Source organism: Callithrix jacchus, chromosome 19 (genome assembly GCF_049354715.1).
Source record: "Callithrix jacchus isolate 240 chromosome 19, calJac240_pri, whole genome shotgun sequence".
NCBI lineage: Eukaryota > Metazoa > Chordata > Mammalia > Primates > Cebidae > Callithrix > Callithrix jacchus.
This window is the reverse complement of record NC_133520.1, coordinates 48651107-48670668: the sequence shown is the minus strand read 5'-3', so window position 1 is coordinate 48670668 and position 19562 is coordinate 48651107. Positions and strand designations below refer to the sequence as shown.

The 19562-nt window shown below is 43.3% G+C and overlaps 1 protein-coding gene across 2 annotated transcripts in view; it reads left to right on the top strand.

Moving 5' to 3' along the window:
• The window catches only part of ACTN2 (actinin alpha 2), an 82563-nt gene that overhangs the window by 35639 nt on the left and 27362 nt on the right, over window positions 1-19562 (top strand). The window contains exons 5-10 of one of the 2 annotated variants that reach the window (XM_008985768.5): window positions 4073-4160; window positions 5774-5852; window positions 9094-9175; window positions 13681-13766; window positions 15652-15744; window positions 17806-18036. In XM_008985768.5, coding sequence (XP_008984016.1) covers window positions 4073-4160; window positions 5774-5852; window positions 9094-9175; window positions 13681-13766; window positions 15652-15744; window positions 17806-18036 — 659 coding nt within the window. Of the gene's footprint in view, window positions 1-4072; window positions 4161-5773; window positions 5853-9093; window positions 9176-12470; window positions 12557-13680; window positions 13767-15651; window positions 15745-17805; window positions 18037-19562 lie in introns of both variants that reach the window. The other variant, XM_035281481.3, reaches the window with a different exon arrangement.

The window sequence follows — 19562 nt, the reverse complement described above, 5'->3', positions numbered from 1 at the left end:
GATCTTTGCCTGTTTAGCCCTCAAAAGGGCTGTCTGTGTTGTCCAACTATTCGGCCTCCCTGACTTTGTAACCTCATAGGTAACCAGGTACCTGAGTGGTAAGGGGTGGAGGCATTAATTGTAATTCTGCCCAGGCCAGAGTAACCTCGGATGGTCTTTTTAAGTACTCATGAACCAATAAACATTAAGAAACAACACTTTGCCTACTTGTACCAGCTGACATGAAGCCTGCAGTGTTTGCCTTATGGAGCTTCAGATTCACTTCAACAATTCCCTTCTGGCACTAGAGACCCATTTATGTCATCTAAAAATCAAACTAAAATCTAATGGCATTAAAACCTCAATGATTCAGGCTTAGGAATGACAGCCAGCTTGAATGAATAAATAATCTGACTTTGAAAACTTTTGCACAGTATAGTTCTGCTACAGTACCTTCCTTTATACTAATAAAAAATCAGATGCTTCCTAAAATTCCTGCTTTATTAAATACTTGTAAGTTGTAATAATTGTATCAGTTTTTATATACTTCTAAATTTAAATATTTAAACTGTCGAACCCACTTTAAATAAATACTAGTTTTAGAAATCTTGCTCACGCTCTTGCTGGTCTAGCAGATCCATTTCCTCAAATATTACAGAGGTGAAATGGACCTCAAGTTTTTTCCGATTAGGTTACAGATTTTAAATTAGTGATAATGTGAATTTAAAACTGAAATATATTTCAAATGTAGTTATGAATGGTATTCATTAGAGTTTTCCCCAAAATTATTAACACACCCAAAGCAAGATAGCTAAATCAGAATATTTTGTAAAATTTTGCAATAAAAGGCTCTGTTAATCTGCTTTTCACAAGACTAAGAAATTAAACATTAAAAACCTGTAATCTAATTAGCAAAGTACCTAAACCTCTTCAAGCAGATGGGTCTGCAGTGTCCAGCACAGTAGATAGTGTTAGTTTGCTGACTTACATTTTTGTTTGTTTTCATTTCATGGAGAAATTTTTTAATAACCTCATTTAATTTCTGGAGTCTAAAGAAAGATCATCTTTATCTGTTTTAATGATGTGTAGTATGTAGAAAAAGTTATTGTTATTAGAAAAAAATTCTTTGAGGAGTGAGTTTCCTTCAACAAAATGAAGAGCCTCTTCCAAGAAAGAAAATGAGAGATTAATATATCTGTTGGTGAAGGCAGTCCAGATGTAAGGAGATGATGGGCTCCTTGGAGTGTCATCCAGTTTTTCATGATGGAGTGACAGATGTCACTGCCAATGTGTAACAAGCTTTCTACACCCATGATCAGGGTTTTATGTGTAGACCTGTCTGTGCCAAACGCCCGCATTTCCACTTTCCCATACAACCTTTTGGGGGTAGGTTTTCCAGTAATGTATGTAATTTGCACAAGCTTGTTAACCTTTTGCTAAAAGCCTAAACATGGATTTGGGGTTGGAGGGGGGTCAGCTTTGACTGTAGAAACCAATTAAATAAGGAAAAAGCCTTGCTCGACATTCATGGCCCAAGAGTGTTCACACATATTCAGACAGAAACTGAGTGAAACTCTGTGACTTGTAAATCTATACTTCAGTAGCAATATTAAGATTTTGTAGATATACTATACCTTTGTTTACTTTTCTAACCTGGTAAGTTTCATTTAAACTTTATTAAATACATCCCATTATTTCATCCTGATGTACTTTTTCTTGTTAATTACATTGGTCGGGACTGCAAAGACACAGAACAACTGGATGTGGAGTTCCCGATTTCAGCATCCATGTCAATTCACATTTTAATGAAGTCTTAATGGTTTCAGTTCACTACAGTGAAGGTGCAGAGCTGGTGGAAAAAAGAATAGTTTCAGTTAATTTTCAGCACTTGCTAGTTTAGAGACATGAACAGGAGTCATTCAAGTTATAGCACGTGGAACTTCAGGGTGTGTGTATTTTATCTAGGTTGGGGGTCCAAGAAAGTATGAAGGACAGTTTAGATAAATAATACAGAATAGTTATTTTGATATGAAAAAATCAGCTTCCACCCCTTTCTAAGATGGAAGGCCCCATGTTAGTTATGAGTCCACGTGCTTTAGGGACTTTCCAAATTGTTAGCATTTCATTATGAGCAGAATCCTAAGTTAGGTACGCAGCTGTGAGGAGCTGTTTGTATGTGTGTCGGTTTGGGTCCTCCAGGAAGCAGGTGCCAAGGCTTACCAGAAATTGTTGTAGTCTTTCCTGGCCCTTATAAAAACATACCATAGCATGGGTGGCTCCAACAGCAGACCTTTATTTTCTCACAGTTCTTGAGGCTGGAAGACCAAAATCAGAGTGCCAGCATGGTCTGGTTCTGGGAGGATGCTCTTCCTGGCTCGTAGATGGCTGCTGCCTTGCTGTACTGCACGTGGTGGGTGGGGGTGGGGGAGAACCTGCCACTGCGCAGGCTCCTTGATGTCTCTTCTTATGAGGGCACTAATCCGATCACGAGGGCCCCACCCTCGTGACCTCATCTAACCCTAAGCACCTCCTGAAGGCTCCATTTCCAAATACAGGCATGTTAGGGTTTAGGGCTTCAACATATGGATTTGGTGGTGGGCAGGAAGACACCAGCTTTCAGCCCATACCAGAAGTGCAAGAGATTTCTTGGGTAAAATGCCTATGCAGGGTGAAGGGGAAGGAGCAGGAGATGCCTGAGTAGCCTTCAGACCAGAGCTTCTGGCTGACACCTGGGCCGAGAAGAGGAAGGGAGGAGGCTTGGGGAAGAAAGTCTCAGACTGCAGTGCAGTTCTGAGGTAAATTCTGCCAAGCTGATGGAGTCTTTAATCCTAAACTGCATTGAGAGGAGTCTCATGTTGCACAGGAATGTCTCAGCTCTATTGCTCACGCCCCGTCATCCCCGCCCAGTCTTCGGCTGAGTGGCCCTGGGGAACTGTGGCCTCAGTGGGAATGCAGGGGTGTGGTGACGGTTGCTTGCCCTGTGTGCCCAGCTGCAGCCGTGGGATGAGCAGCACATTTTTATGGTTATCACAGATGGTGCTGGTTTTTCTTTTTTTTTTCCTTTTTGCTCAGAAGTCAATTGGCCATACTTGAAATTTACCAATAAAACCCTTCAAATGTTATAAAATCACTGGGTAAGGGAATACATTTGAGATGTGGTAGCCTCTGTGAATTCCATTTACCTGGGAGTATGAATATCAAACTGGATGAATGGCAGAGTACTTGTCATCAACTATACACATTTTATTTTTTCAGGGGAGTTACACTGTGGACTATTTATGTTTGTGTATTTTCAGGATTGTGTATAGCAAACTTTAAATGAATACAAAGGGTCCGATTGTCCTGTAAGACTCACTTCAATTAGAGGTTGTGCTCAGTATCAAGCTTTGCTAGTACTTTGAGGATGCAGCCAGTCAAGAGGCAGGGAAAGGTCCGTCAGCATCCACAGTCCTCCTTTTCACATTGGACTCTTAGTCTCTGGTCCTGAATAATAGTTGTCCCCAGTGTCACTGCACACGATGGGGTACACACAGTTTTTAAAAATTTATTTTCAGCCAGGCACAGTGGCTCGTGCCTCTAGTTACTTTGGGAGGCCGAGGCAGGAGGATCACCTCAAGTCAGGAGTTGGACCAGCCTGACCAACATGGTGACATCTTGTCTATATAAAAAGTGCAAAAATTAGCCAGGCCTGGTAGTGGCACCTGTAGTCCCAGCTTCTCAGGAGGCTGAGGCAGAAGAATCTCTTGAATCCCAGAGGCAGAGGCTACAATGAGCTAAAATCGCACCACTACACTCCAGAGCAAGACTCTACCTCAAAAAAAAAAAAGGGGTAAGTCACCAACCACCCTGAAGTCTGGTTTTAGTGTCTTTTTAATGTTGGAGCTTGTGATTGCTCCTGCATTGTCCTTTTGAAGTTCATGAGAAGTTAGTCACCAAGATCAGGGCTCTGGCTCCCATGCACTTGCAGAGGCTGTACGAAGAGATGATGTACTTGGTGATCCACCCCCTGACAGGTGTGTTTTGAAAGTGACTAGGTGTTGGGTGAACTAAGCAGCATTTCCCTGTGAACACTTTTTCTTGGCTGTCATTCCAGAAACGTCTGCCAAAGAGGGCCTGCTGCTGTGGTGTCAGAGGAAAACCGCTCCTTATAGAAATGTGAACATTCAGAACTTCCACACTAGGTGAGCACCCAGGGCCCCGGTTCTGTCTCAGTGGCATCTGTGGGTAGCATGGGGTTGTGCACACCCATGTTTTCCTCTCGCCTAAGACTTTTACGTATGGAGGAGAACTCAGGCTGTAGAATTCTTGATGCTGAAAGTCTCTCAAAGGAAAACACTGGATTAAGCCTTAGCATGCTGGTAAGGCAGGACTGTATTTGTAGGTGAGTAGTATTGCAGTTCCAGAAGGATTCTACTGAATTTGGAGGTATAAGCATGCATCTTACTTAAGCCTTCACCCTGGTATTGGGGAAAGGCAGCAGGAATGGCTATTGTTTCTCAGGAACAAGGGAGGCCCTGGCAGAGTCTGCATACCCGCCACGAGTGACTTCTCAGCCTGTAGGAAATAGAAAGATCCTTCCTCCATCAGCTTTGGTCTGCTGAAATTCGAAAGATGTAGAAAAATTATCTTTGAAGAATTGTAGGAAATGAGATGAGTGAAATCTCGGCATAAGAGCAGTGCATGATTCTGTCTCTTCAGTCTTTCTCGTGTAGATTGGTCATTATTAGGTTGAAGTAGAAGAGTTGGTTATAGTTTCACCTTTGGTTGCTAGGTTACCCATGAATGCACACAGGCCCACTATTGGCCACTGATAATCAGAAAAAGGAAAGATAAGGATGAACCACAGTGAAAAACTGGGGAAGTTCTTCTAGTTAAAGAAATAGTCTCAGAATATCTACTGCGCCAGGCCTTGGGAGGCCAAAGAGGAAGAGAAGCCTTCTTTGTCTCTACAACGTGCGGTTTCACAGATGAGAGGAGCTATCAAGGACTGGGACTTTCTGCAGGTGTCAAAGTCGGAGTGCCCAGACCTGCATTCACTCAACTTGCTTTTCTTTTTCTGGCTCCCAGTGGGCCCAATTACTTCAGCACTGTGGCACTGATACTCACAGAGGTCTCCTTCTGCCCCAGACCCTTTAAGGAGCAGAACTCCCACACTCCGCTCTCACTGAACCTGCTGTCACCAGCAAGCTCTGGCCTGGTCTTATCTATGGGGCATTTAGAGCTGGTGTCTCTGGGGAAACAGACCAGAAATAAACATCTGCCCTGCTAATTGCATGTCCTCCTTGACCTACATGACTTTGCCTTAAAGAAAAAAAAAAAAGAACTTTATAAAGAAAGACAGAGGAGTATCTGGGAGGCTTTTGAAGCATCTTAAGAACTTTCAGAGGAGGCGTGTTCTGGACATTCTCATGGTGGACAACCTTGTGTATGTTTATTGGGCAGACTCTGGGGTAAGGGCCAGAATTGGAGGAGAGAGAGGAGACTGGGGGACTGGCAGGGCAGGGACAGCAGTAGAGGCATCTCCCTTCCTGTCACTGCCCGTGCCAGCATGGACCAGACCGGGGCAGGAGACAGGGCAAGTCTCAGGTGAGGAAGTAGAAAGGCGGCCAGTACAGTGGACCCTGGGAAGAAGGTGAGTGTTCAAGCTGACTGGGCAGGGTAAAGAGGAAGGTACATGGGGTCTTCTGTGCATTAAGTCAGATAGAAGGAAAGCCAACATCTGACCAAGTGCGGACGCTGGCTGCTGCTTTCTTTCCACTAACACGTGTTCCTGTTCTTCTTGATGGTGGTGAAGCTGGAAAGATGGCCTTGGACTCTGTGCCCTCATCCACCGACACCGGCCCGACCTCATTGACTACTCCAAGCTTAACAAGGTTATTCTGGGTGGCCTGGCATGCAGTGTCCCCAGCCACGCATCTCGGCATGTCCTGCAAATGAGCACATCAGCACTAGCCTAGCACAAACCCCAGGGCCAGCTGCAGAAATGGCCACCAGGAAAAAGCATGTTCTCCCGGCTAGCCTTTCCCATGATGCAAATATGAAGGGTAGCCAGGAAAACACTTACTTCTTAAAATTAGGGAGGACGAGACCTAAGGTTAAGTCATCCCTTTTTGCCCATATCAAAATATGTTTGTTGATTTGGCTTGATTTACTCTGAAGGCTTTCTGTATATTAGAGATTTTACATTCCGGATTCTAAATATGAGAAGTGAAGCCTATGTTTTTGAAGGGAAGAAAGGTTCAGATAGTCTAAGCCTTTTTTAAAGTCAAGTTCCCTTGACTTTTTCTGTAGTATTTAGTTGCAGAATTGATTAACTTGTCTATCACACAAGGGCTACCTCGTAACTCTCTTTGTTATTGATAGAAAATATTATTTGTAGCCTTGTAAAAGAAGTTTTTGGGGTAGTTTTTTTTTTTTAGTTTTGCTTTATTTCAGAAAATTTAACTTAGAAAACTGCGATTCTCCCTTTAAGGTAAAGGTTCTGTGTGTTTTAAGTCCCAGGTTAGTATTCAGATTCTTTCTTTAAAAGTTTTGAGGCTGGGTGTGGTGGCTTACACCTGTAGTCCCAGCACTTTGGGAAGCTGAGGCAGGAGGCTCACTTGAGCCCAGGAGTTTGAGGCTGCAGCAGAGCGGGATCCACCCCCAACCCCGCACTCCAACCTGGGCCGCAGAGTGACACACCGACTCGAAAACAAAAAAGTAGTTTTGAAATGTAACCCATGATGGAAAAAGAAATCAATGTCCCTTCTGAATCTTGGGGATGCTCTGTGCTGCCTGAAAAGTAATGGCGTATAAAGACTTAAGGGGAAAAGCAAGGCTCCCCTCACTGCACATTTCCACAGCAGCCCTTGCATGTTTCCTCCTGGGTGCTGGTGTGCTGAGCTCACCGTCCACCTGCTGTTGCTGTGCTTGGGCGTGGACTCCAGCCCTGTTGCATGCTGACCTCACTCGTGTGGCATGGATGGTCATAAGAAGAGTGTCCTGGTTTCCACCTCCTTTTTAGTTCTCCCTTCCTCACCTCCTGCCCCAGCCTGTCTCCGTAGCCTACAGGGCAGCATGTGGAGAGTTTACTCGCATCCTAAAGGTTAAGACTGACATCTTTTAAGGTAGCCCATGAAAATGAAGCTTTTTCCCAGCTTTTCAATGGATGTATTTTCTTATTCTGAATTACTTTGAAATGTTCCAAGCATATAGACAGCGTACATTTCTTTTCAATTAATCTTAATCTCGTTTGCAAAATGAGGGGATTGTACTGGATAGACCCAGTCTCATTAGCAGTTTATTATGGTCAGTTTGTATTACAAAATGTCAATAGATCTGTAGTAACTGGTGATCTAAGAAAGTAGAAAAATGGTAATACAATAGCAACTAATATTTATATAGTGCCAGAACAGGCACTGTTATAAACAAAGAAACATACATGTATATTCGCACACACATATGCATATATATAAAACCCCACATGTGCATTTAATCTTCACAATGCACAGTAACCTATAAAGTAGGTGCTATCCTTATCCCAGTTTTACAGATGAAGAAAGTGAGAAGTTAGTAATCTACTGGAGGTCACCTGGCCAATAGCTGACGTAGGAAATAAATACTTAATTGGCACATTTTATCATTTAAATCATACTCCAAATGAGATAGCTTTCACAAAGGCTCAGAATCATCACTCTGTGGTTTCAATGCTGAAATCCTCTGGTTTTTAAAAAAGTAAAACTTTTACTCAGCTATTTGGCTTTCTGAACATTTGCATCAAATATGCATGTGAGATTCCCTTGATGACATGACCGCTTTCAGTCAAATGGTGATAGTGCTTTGTTAAAACAACCTTTAGTTAAAAACTTTTCTTTTTTTTAACTAAAATCGCTCTGTACTCTGTGAGGCCAGAAAGCTAACTTTGGTTTCTTCATTGAGCACTGTGAATATGTTCGAAACCTGCAGTTTTTCAGTATTTCATTGTATAAAAATGATTGTGCTCATTGGAAAACATTGCAGTTTCTAAAATATTGAAATGGTTTTGTTATTAAAATTCATTAAAGTTATCCCCAGATGAATACCACATTTCATTTTGATTTTTCTATCTTACCTCCATCTCTTTTTAAAATTCTTAATAGTTAATTTCTCTAGTGGATCAAAATAAGAAATGTTGCATCTTCTTTGTTTTCACCATTTTAATTATATACCTCCGGTTAAGTTTATTTTGCTATGTTACATATATTTAACTAGTTTTTACAGTGGAAGGTAAATGTAATCTGAAGAACAAAATTTTTTTTCATGAATTCACTTAATGATTTTAAGGTTTTGTCATTTCTTCTTGCTTTTACATGATTTTTGTCCATTATAACACTAGTACCACTCTTTAGTCGGCTAAAAGTTTCAGCTAGCAACATTCTTCATCTCTTTAACCCTCAGCTTTCCCATATTTAAAATTAGCGTGCTGGTTCTCCAAGATCCCCTTCCAAATCTGGAAGATGCATGTTTCATGATTTGGAATGATTTAAATGTTGTTATTTACAGGCGTGAAGACCAGTTCTGATGTATTCGGTGTGTCCTCTCTTGTCAATGCATTTATTTTCTTAAACCCTTTGTTTACACTTCACGGTTGGAATGTGCATGGATTGTGTGGTTTCTATAATTTTTGTTGTTTCTCTAAATGTTTGAAGTGATTGGGAAAAGATGAAAAAGCGGCCGGGCGCAGTGGCTCAAGCCTGTAATCCCAGCACTTTGGGAGGCCGAGGCGGGTAGATCACGAGGTCAAGAGATGGAGACCATCCTGATCAACATGGTGAAACCCCGTCTCTACTAAAAAATACAAAAAATTAGCTGGGCCTGGTGGTGCGTGCCTGTATTCCCAGCTACTCAGGAGGCTGAGGCAGCACAATTGCCTGAACCCAGGAGGCGGAGGTTGCAGTGAGCCAAGATCGTGCCATTGCACTCCAGCCTGGGTAACAAGAGCGAAACTCCGTCTCAAAAAAAAAAAAAGAGAAAAGAAAAAGCAAGTTACACTAGTATGAAGGTGTCCGGCCTAAAGTGAGATATGTAAAAACCGTTATTCATAAGTCCTGTTTCAAAATATATTTTAAAAATCTGATTGTCTTGATTTCCATACAGGATGACCCCATAGGAAATATCAACCTGGCCATGGAAATCGCTGAGAAGCACCTGGATATTCCTAAAATGTTAGATGCTGAAGGTGAGATGAAAATTGTTTGCTGAGTTATAGAAAATCTGAAGACTACAAATGTTATGGCTATATACTGGGACCTTAAAAATGTTATAGCTAAGTTATATCCGAAGTGCTGTGGATTCCTAACCAATTTCTGTCACTGGCCACATGAGTAGTAGAGATTTTCATGTGTAGCTTCTTCATAAATTTTCAAAACAAACTGTACCCTCAAATGAGCCAGCAAAATTACAGCAAAAGGATGTGGTAAAAGTTCAGCTTCGGCTAGGAAACAAAATGCTTTTATTTAGAATTTAAAAAAAATTTTCCTGTATTTATTTATTTTTAATCAACATAATGTTTTCTCCCTAACGACGTAGAGACAAGTGTAGCAAATAAATGCCTTTGTGACATACTTAAGAGAAAAGAATTCCTTCCTTCCAGCCAGAAGTTATAGAACTGAAATATAGAATATGGAGCATTTAACCATCAGGGTACCATCCAAACTTTCATACACTGTTTTTAATTCATGTAAATTTGATTTCGTTAGAGCGGAAACAATTTCTGTATATTTTGTACTTCAGCATCATTCATCCGGGGGACTTGTTCCAAATGCTTTTTTACCCCTTTTATATAGTGAGTTCGTGTGAACTGTACCTACAGCAGACCATTGAAAGCACAGATATGTGGGCACCATTCATTCATTTTATTTATTCATGATTTATTTTCCACTCAACAGACATTTACTGAGCACTTACTGTGAACAGGACCCTTTGCTGGGTACTGCAGGAGCTGATGAGATGTATACCCTGCCCTCAAGAAGCTTCTATTTATATATTTGTTTATTGTAAATATTATTATTCCCTAATGGTCCATTACTTCCACTAATTAGCATTGTTGGGAAAAACTAAGGAAATTGATTATAGTCAGTTGTCAATCTTCCATTCCTCCTTACTTTTGGTAATTGTATTATGGCCTTTGTAACAAATCACTGCAAACTAGGCAGCCTAACACAGTAGAAACTTCTCTCACAGCTCTCGAGGCTGTGTCTGAAATCAAGGAGTAGGCAACACTGTACCTCTGGGGAGGGTTCTTCCTGGCCTCTTCCACCTTGTAGAAGCCCCAGACATTCTTTGGATTGTGGCAGCATCAGTCCAATCTGTGCCTCTGTCTTCAAGAGGCCTTTCCCCTTCTGTGAATATTTTCTTTTCTTTTCTTTTTTTCTTTTTTGAGATGGAGTCTCACTCTGTCACCCAGGCTGGAGTGCAGTGGCACGATCTTGGCTCACTGCAACCTCTGTCTCCTGGGTTCAAGAGAACCCCCTGCCTTAGCTTCCTGAGTAACTGGGCTTACATGCACCACCATGCCCGGCTAATTTTTGTTTCTTTGAGTAGAGACAGGGTTTCACCATGTTGGTCAGGCTGGTCTCGAACTCCCGACCTCAGGTGATCCACATGCTGCAGCGTCGGATTACAGGCGTGAGCCACCGCACCAGACCTGTGACTATTTTCTTACAAGGATACCAGTCACGTTGCATTAAGGGCCTATCCTACTCCAGCATGACCACATCTTCACATGATTATATCTGGAAGGATTTTACTTCCAAATAAGGTTACATTCACAGGGGTGCTGGAAGTTGACTTCAATGTGTCTTTTTGGGAAATGAAATTCAACCCATAACAGCAGTCTTTCAATTAGAACTCTAATTTTGCTCATTGATTAATTTAATCATTTCAAATCAAATGTCTGTATCATTGGGTGTTAACACTTGAATGCATTATTTGGAATTCTACTTAGGGTTTCTCTAAAAGTCTTTAGACGACAAAGTCTATTAAACACGGACGTAGCAACATAGGAAATTTCTATTCCTCTTTGTCCATCTGCCCTAAGCTAAGTTTATATTTGTATTGTCTTTTTTTTGACCTTTTCATATGCTAAGTAACTATCTTGAGTTTTCCCACTGAGTTAATAGACAGGATACTAAAGAGAGGAGGAAACAGGCAACATTTAGTAAATGTTCTAGTTTATTCTTGCCTCCCGATGTCCTAAAGTGAGGGTGAGTTTCATATTCCAGCACTCATGTATAATTATTAGCAGGATCATCATCAGTGTTATTCTGGCACTGCTGACATTCTCCTTCTCTGTTCTTCCATTTTTCCTTAGTCTCCGAGTCCTGGTCTGGCCAGATGTCCGTTCTGCCTGTCCTTCCAGGCGGATGGGGTGTGTTAGCACTGTGTTCACTTCCTCCTCCTAATTTTCCATGCTTTTCTTCGTCTTTCCCTTTTAATGGTTCAGGAGAATGCTCACACACTGTGTCACTATCTTTGTGGAATAATTGCTCAAAAGAATCTTCCGGCAAACAGTTCTGAACTTGGCCACCTTGCGTGTAAAGCAAGTGGTGGCATCACTGCCTAATAGATTTAGCCCACGCGTTCCCTGTTGTACGTTCGTAGCCTGCATTTGGACTTCCCATCACCACAGCATTCTATCAGCATTCTAAAATTTCCGCTGCTCTTTTATGGTAATGTCAGGTCCAGGTCTCCTCTGATCACGAGTCCCTTCTGGTAAATCCTTGTCTTCCCACCTGCTGCCATGGACCTTACTTTCTGTCATTTGTGCTGGTCTCTGAACCCAAGTGGGGATTTTCAAGGGGTTCATTGGCCCACTCACCCATGAACCGTTACTTGTAGCCAAAGCTGGTGAAACTCTTCCTATACTTATCTACTGTGCTTTTAAAAGGCTGTAAAAGTTGTTTCTATTTCCCTCCCCAAATCCTCGTTTGAGGTGCAGACTAGGTTTAGATCTGTGGGTACCCTTGTCCCATGTGAGCCTGCAGAAGGGATCTTGTTGAGCGCTGGACCCTCCGTGGGCGCAGTAGTAGAAAGTCCCTGGGAGTCAGCTGGTGTGTGCGCTCTGTTGCATTCCCAAGTCCCAATTCCGTCCATGGATGTGGCTTTCTTGCTAGGTTAGGGCTCTTCCTTCCCCCCTCTCCTCAGAGGAGGAGACCGTCTGATTGGGAAGAGGCAGCTGTTTGTCTTTTTTAGTGCAGCTTTCTTTGAAATTACTTTCTGTTCGTGTTTCTTTGTCTGGGTTAGTCTTGCCATTCTCTTTGGCAATTCCTTTATTTCCCTTGACTATTCTGAAAAGTTCACGGAGAGTAATCACTTTGTGGGTGTGACATCTTTGATGTGAACCAAAATTTTAACACCATCAGTGTGTGGGGGCGAGGGGGGAAGATTCATGATTCCAGCATCTCTGAGGAAGCACTTAGCAGAAGCTGCCGTGTTAGATCATCTACGCAGTTAACCTTCTTTTCTCCACACAGATTTAGTATGCACTGCCAGACCCGATGAAAGAGCCATAATGACTTATGTTTCCTGTTACTATCATGCTTTTGCTGGTGCACAGAAGGTGAGGATGTAAGCCACGAGTCACCACTCACCCTTCACCTTCTGTGTCTTAATTTTTTTTCAATCGTTTTCCTCTTCCCCGCCGCCCTCTCCTCAGAGTAAGGAGACTGTCTGGTTCTGAGGAGGCAGCTGTTTGTCTTTTTTAGTCTAGCGTTCTTTGAACCTGACTTTCTGTTCACGCAGTGGTCTGCCGTTCGTGTTTGTTTTCCGAAGACCGCATAGCTACACAACCCCACATCCTTTCTGTTCATAGTCTCTGTGAACCCAGGGACTAGGTGTCACCATAGGGAACTACCAGGTTGTCTTTTTAACTTCACACTGACCCATTGACTGACCCAAGTTCATGAACAAGGTTAAAAAGCAACTTACGAAAATGGTGTTGCCAGGATGGAGGGAGAAAGGATGTAGGTTTTCATGGTTCTGTTTTCTGTCTTCCTGTTGACTGTTTCGGCAACTAGTAGAAATAGTAGCGAGAGTCATAATCAGCACAAGCCACTAGACCCTTCTCTTCAGATATTTGGTTACTCTTGGTGATTTCTGTAAGTGTCATGGTAAGTTCCAGAAGTGATTGAAAGAGTTGCCCTCTCTGGTGAATTTCATCCTCACACAAGGCACTTTGCAGAGTAGGAATCCCCGGCAGTGGTGAGGGTGGGGAAGGGGAAGTGGGAAGACAGACAGCACAGTGCAGCCCTGTGAATATCCCCTGCGTCTCGCAAAGTGACCTGCGTTCCTCAGAGCATAGGGGCTGGGTGCCCTGCTGTGGTCGGAGGACCAGAGTCCCGAGGAAGGGGTAACAAGCTCTGATCCGCCATATACCAGGTTTCCACGTGAATGCATCGAATGCACCTTTCAAGGCCCATCAAGGGGTAGGGGAGAAAACAAACCCTCAGTTCCATCCTTTAAAAACATGCTGGTTCAAACCACCCTGTTCACGAATCATTTCATTACTGTATGGCCTTCCTGAGGTTCAGGACCACGGGCCCCTGAGACGCAGAAAATGGGTCCGCATAAACCAATTTGTTCTTCCCTCTGTTCTCCCCGGTTTCTCCCCTTCGTCTGTGTGTGTGCGTGTGTGTGTGTGTGTGTGTGTGTGTGTGTGTCCTGTGTTATTTTCTCCCCCTTCAGACATCGTGAACACCCCCAAACCCGATGAAAGAGCCATCATGACGTACGTCTCTTGCTTCTACCACGCTTTCGCGGGCGCGGAGCAGGTACTCAACGCTTGTCCGTCTGGGCTGCTGCGTTACTCTCTCTGTTTGTTTAGTTGTGTGTGCATACTTGAGTGTGTGTTTGTGCGCTTCACGTCTGACCTTGGAATCTTTCTGAGCGTTTTCTAATAACCTAATTTGGCAAGTTCTAAACTGTGAAAACGTTTTTTTAACAGCCTTAACTTTAGACAGTTCCTGAAATGTTTTTCTGTGTTTTTCTTTTAATATATTTCCTTTATTTCATTACTAAGTTGTAGTATTAGTGCTTTAGGGGAAAAAAAAAAAACAGATACCATGAATTTGGAGCCACATGCATTGAGTGGAAAAGGGGAAATGTGGCAAGGAGAAATGAATGCCTTTCCAACTCAGCCTTGTTCTCTGCTTAGAAATTGCCTTTACGGTTCTGTGACTTGTTCTAACATCTTTCAAGACTCATTTTAAGTGAAATAGTGAAAGGGATAACAGAGTTGGAACCTCAAAAATATTGACATTTCTCAAGACAAACCACACGAGGGACACTGAGGAAGAATGGCCCTCAGCTTTCTGCATATTCACCTGCTTCTGTTTCTGCCTCTCCTTGGAGGATCCTGAGAAACTGGAGTGGGCTGAGGATGCAGTGTTTCAGTGAAAGCCCATCACTAGGAAATGACGCTCACAGGCTGATTAGGGCTCTGGAGGAAAAGCCTTGGAACAGGCTGTGAGCCCAGAAGCCTGGATAGGCAAGTTCCTCTGGTTCCATCATACAGTTGTGGTTCAAGGCACTTTGCCACTCCTGCCCCAAGTTCCTTTCCACAAAGGATGATGGAGAATTGTGTATTACCTCAATGACTTCTCTGTTCAGTTAGACAAAATCTCTCTTTTTTTTTTTTTGCTAGGAATTCCTTATCAAGACAAACTAACAGTAAATGTAGATTATATGCTTTAATTTTATACGTATAAGTTGTCTTGTTTGGATAGATCTTTCATCAGGACTCTGCCAAATCAATAATTTGTCCTTATAGTAAGAGAGGGTAAAACATTATATAATTTTATTCAAGGAACATGGCAGCTGTAACAGACAAAAGGAAGCATGGTGTCTAGGCCAGGAGAGTGGAGAGTTTCCCATGCACAAACACATTTAAACTTCCCTGTATAAAAACACCTGCTGTTGCTTTAGAGATCGTTTTCTGTTATGAGTAGTAAAGTTTTGCCATACAAATCCAGTTCTAGAAGACAGCTCTGCACCTCAGGTCAAAGGCATCATGTTTGCAATAAACAAAACGTTAAATATTTAGTTTGGGCTTGAATATCAAGTTGTTGAAATTTATTTGAAATACTTGCCAACAAAATCTTAAAGCAAGCTCAGCTCTGTGGAAGGATCCCCTCCCCAGAAAGTTCTGCATGTTCAGATCAGGAGAGCAGGAGATGAGCTGTTCAGTGAATTCAAGTGCAATGGCGTATCTGTGTTTTTATGACCCAGTCATTTTTGCCTTGATTTCCAAAGGCTAATGTTATTCAGGGTGTTTCCATCCCATCGTCATGAGATCAGTGGGGAGTTCAGGTGGACACAAAGGGACCCAAGATCTTGGTTTCCTGGACCCATATTATTTCTGTGACTAACTTGCTGGATGTTTACCAAGTTTGTGTTTGAGACTAATGCTCTGTCCCCATTATTCCCTACAGTCTAAGCAGCCTGCCCTGTAAGTCTGTGTGAAAACTGTGACGAAGGTGTGAAATGATTCATAGACTGCAAAAGCCATGCCCTCAGTCTTACCACACCCTAACCCAGACTCTGCACCGTCTACAGCACGCCACCCCCTTTGTCCCCCCTCATCCTCCACGTCGTTCCGTGCTGTGTGTGCGCATTCCCGTCGACGGAGCCGTCCTGTTTACCTATTGTGTTTTACAGGCCGAGACAGCGGCTAACAGGATATGTAAGGTTCTTGCTGTGAATCAAGAGAATGAGAGGCTGATGGAAGAATATGAGAGGCTAGCGAGTGAGGTAAAGGAAACTGGTGACCTGCAGTTCTGTCCATCCTTATGCAGGGGTTGAGGCACAGAGGGTGAAAACAGGGTAAAAAAATACTCCATGGGGTTTTTTGGTTTTTTTTTTTTTTTTGCATTTTTCATCTCAGGATGAAAGTAGGAAAATACACTGGATCTCTGAGGTTGTTCCTGTGGTAGTAACCTAACTTTTGGAAAAAATGTAATCCCCAGTGGTCTTTCCAACGATCCCCAAGCAGAAAGGTGTAGTTTGCATGTCTGAAGGCAGGAGAACGGATTCTGTGCTCAGCTCTGCACCCCCAGGGTCGGACACCCCTAGACGACCTTGCATTACCATTTCTGTTTTGATTTTTTCTTGTTTCACTGGCTAGCAACATCACATAGGATGCATTCCATATTCAAAAGCCTTTCTCCACACAAGGACCCACCGTCAAAGGAACTGGCCCAGCCTGGTGTCAGGAGCTGGCTCAGACTCGTGTGTCAATATAAATATCCAGAGGAAATCTGGGGAAGACAGAGCCCCCGCTGCAGGATATTTGAGCATGCGTTTCTGTGGGCCTTTCCAGAGCTCTTCAGCCAGTCTGTTGGTTAGGACAGCACTTTCCAGGTTGTTTTTTTTTGTTCTTGTTATAGCATCACAGCAACTATACAGTGTCCTCACTGTGTCTGCACTGTTTCCCCAAATACAAACATGGGCTGCGTGAAGCCCCCAGCCTCCTCCTCTCTAAATTGGACTCAAGTACAGTGACACATACTGCAGACCAAATAATTTTTGCTCTGCCTTTTTTTTTTTTTTTTTTTTGAGACAGTCTTGCTCTGTCACCCAGGCTGGCGCACAATGGCACAATCCTGGCTCACTGCAACCTCCACCTCCTGGGTTCAAGCAATGGTCCTGCATCAGCCTCCTGAGGAGCTGGGATTACAGGGCCACATCACCACACCCAGCTAATTTTGTGTTTTTAGCAGAGATGGGGTTTTACTATGTTAGCCAGTCTGGTTTCAAACTCCTGACCTCAGGTGATCCGCCTGCCTCGGCCTTCCAAAGTGCTGGGATTACAGACATGAGCCACCACGCCCAGCCTGCCTTTCAATTCAGCTGATATTTGGTCTTTATTGGGAAAAGTATCAGGACACTTGGAATAAATCTTCCAATAAATAGTAGTGTAACTTAATGACACTGAGTTTATATTTTCATATTGCTGCTGTAGAAAAATTCAGTTTGATGGCATTGTTTAATGGCAGTGATAGGGTTGCCAGCCATGAAGCATGGCCAGTACTGAAGGCCAGAGGATCCTTAGTAATTCCACCCTTCCTTTTGTTCCTGGGTCCTTCATTTATCCTCCTAAAACTCTTTGACTCTAGGTATATCACCATTTAAACTATTTTTCCTTCTAATCTGCTGTCATGTTCCAAGTGCTCAGTAGGCATAAGTGTAAATGAGAGTTTTCAGCAAGCCGTTTCTAAGACCTAGGTAGTCATTCAAGAGGTGGGTGCGTATTTTGTCCTTGGGAATTCACTCCCATGTTCACTTCTATCATGCAGATTTGCTTAAAAGCTAGATGTTAAAATATACTTTAGCATTGAGTTGGGCCCAGGCAAATACATTTGTATCGTAAATAATCTAATGAGATTTGAGCTTATTTTTTAAAAACACATTTTAAGTTAAATCCAGTTCTTTGCTGAATTTATTACACCACAGTTTTGCCATGTCAAGTATTTTTGTTTTTTGTTTTTTTTAATTTGAAAGTTCCAACCAGCATTTGTTTGCTAACGTCTGGTCCCTGAGTTTCTTGTAAACGTCACATTTTTGTAAGACACGACTTTATGTGCTCACTTTAAGTTTTCGACCTGTGTATGGTGTCGTTGGGGTGATCACTAGTGGCCACGGGTGGACACTGGAAATTTCATTGATGCCTCTGTGCATAGAGATACCACATTTCAATAATTTTAGGAACACTAGGTTAATCCATTACAAATTATTGGATGCTTCATTTTTTTTTTTAACTGGGGGAGGGGGTTTGCCGGTGTCTTCAGCAGTATTTTTGTGTTTTGGGAGCAGCTTTTGGAATGGATTCGTCGCACAATCCCCTGGCTAGAGAACCGGACTCCTGAGAAGACCATGCAAGCCATGCAGAAGAAGCTGGAGGATTTCCGGGATTACCGCCGGAAGCACAAGCCCCCCAAAGTGCAGGAGAAATGCCAGCTGGAGATCAATTTCAACACGCTGCAGACCAAACTGCGGATCAGCAACCGGCCCGCCTTCATGCCCTCCGAGGGCAAGATGGTGTCGGTGAGTAGCGAGTGCCAAGCCCTCGAGGCCCCACGGGAAGCCTCCTTCTAGCCTCCAGGCTGACCGGGGTTGGAGGGAGGCATTGACTTCTTGAATCATTTTAGTTGTGTGCCTATAATTTTGGCCCTGTAACCACTTCATTCTCAGTACTTTTCTCCCAACCCTCATGTACTTCTTGACTCCAGCTGCCATTGGGGTATGGTGTCCCACAGGGAGCAGGCCTTTAGGAAATGCTCAATGAGAAGCCTGCTTTCTCTCCTCCCTCCTCGTGACCTTGGCCCCTCATGTCCACCGGCATCTATGTCATGTGTCTTCTGTTCCCTGCTGTCACAACCTACCCATCTCACCTTCTCAAGGTCTGAGTCCTCATTTATCCCCCTCTCTTTCCCATGGTCACTTTCTCCCTCCACTAAGTCATGCACACCAGCCTATAAAAGAGCTCTAAAATCTGCCAGTCACAAGCTCAAACCAAGGACTCCACATCTCCTGCAAGCACCTTCTTGGCTACCCTTTATAGCAAAACAGCTCAGTTTCTTTGACCCAGCTGCCCATTTTCCTTTCTTGAGGTTCTTTCCACTCTGGGCCTCCTGTTTCTTCCTCCTTCACTAGCAAGGCCTTCTTCGTCTCTGCTCAAGGCGTTGCTTCCTCCATCTACCTGTAGATGCTGATGATACTCAGGCGTGGAGCTGAGCCTCTTCTTCATCTTAGTACCCTCCACGTGATCTCCTCCACGCTCATGGCTTCTTTTTCCTTTTTTTTAAATGGGTCATACTCTGTCACCCAGGTTGAAGTGCAGTGACGCAGTCACAGCTCACTGCCGCCTCAGTCTCCTGGGCTCAAGCGATCCTCCCACCACAACATCCTGAGTAGCTGGAACTACAGGCGCATACCACCACTCCTGGCCAATTATTTCTTTGTAGAGATGGGGTCTTGCCATGTTACCAGGGGTGGCCTCAAATTCTTGGGCTCAAACGGCCCTCCGACTTCAGCTTCCCAAAGTGCTCAGATTACAGGCGTGAGTCATGCCCAACCAGGCTTATGGTTTTAATTGCTACCTAAATGCCAATACCTCTCAAATTTTAAATCTTCAACCCTGACTTCTCACCAAATTCTAGGCCAACATATCCACCTGGGTATATTATAGCATCTTAAACCTAACATATTCAAAATGATTCCTCCTAGTTTCCTTGATCTTAGTGAATTATGTTACTGTCCTCTAAGTTGCTAACCCCCAAACCCAGTTTTCATCCTTGATTCTTCCCTTTCTGTCACTTTCTTTCCTCCAGTTCTTCAGCCAGTGTCCCACTGGCTCTTCTCCAGAATACATCTTAAGTCGCCGCTCTTAATCCCCTTCTCTTGAAATACCTTAGCTTGGCTGTGATTAATACATTTTGAACAATCCTGCCAATTCCATTTTGCCCACCCTGAGCTATGTAGGGCATTCTGTTCTGAGAGCTTGTGGTTTGAGACACCTGGCATCTTGGTAACCAATTTTCTGATAAATGGCCCACAGGCCCATACATCCT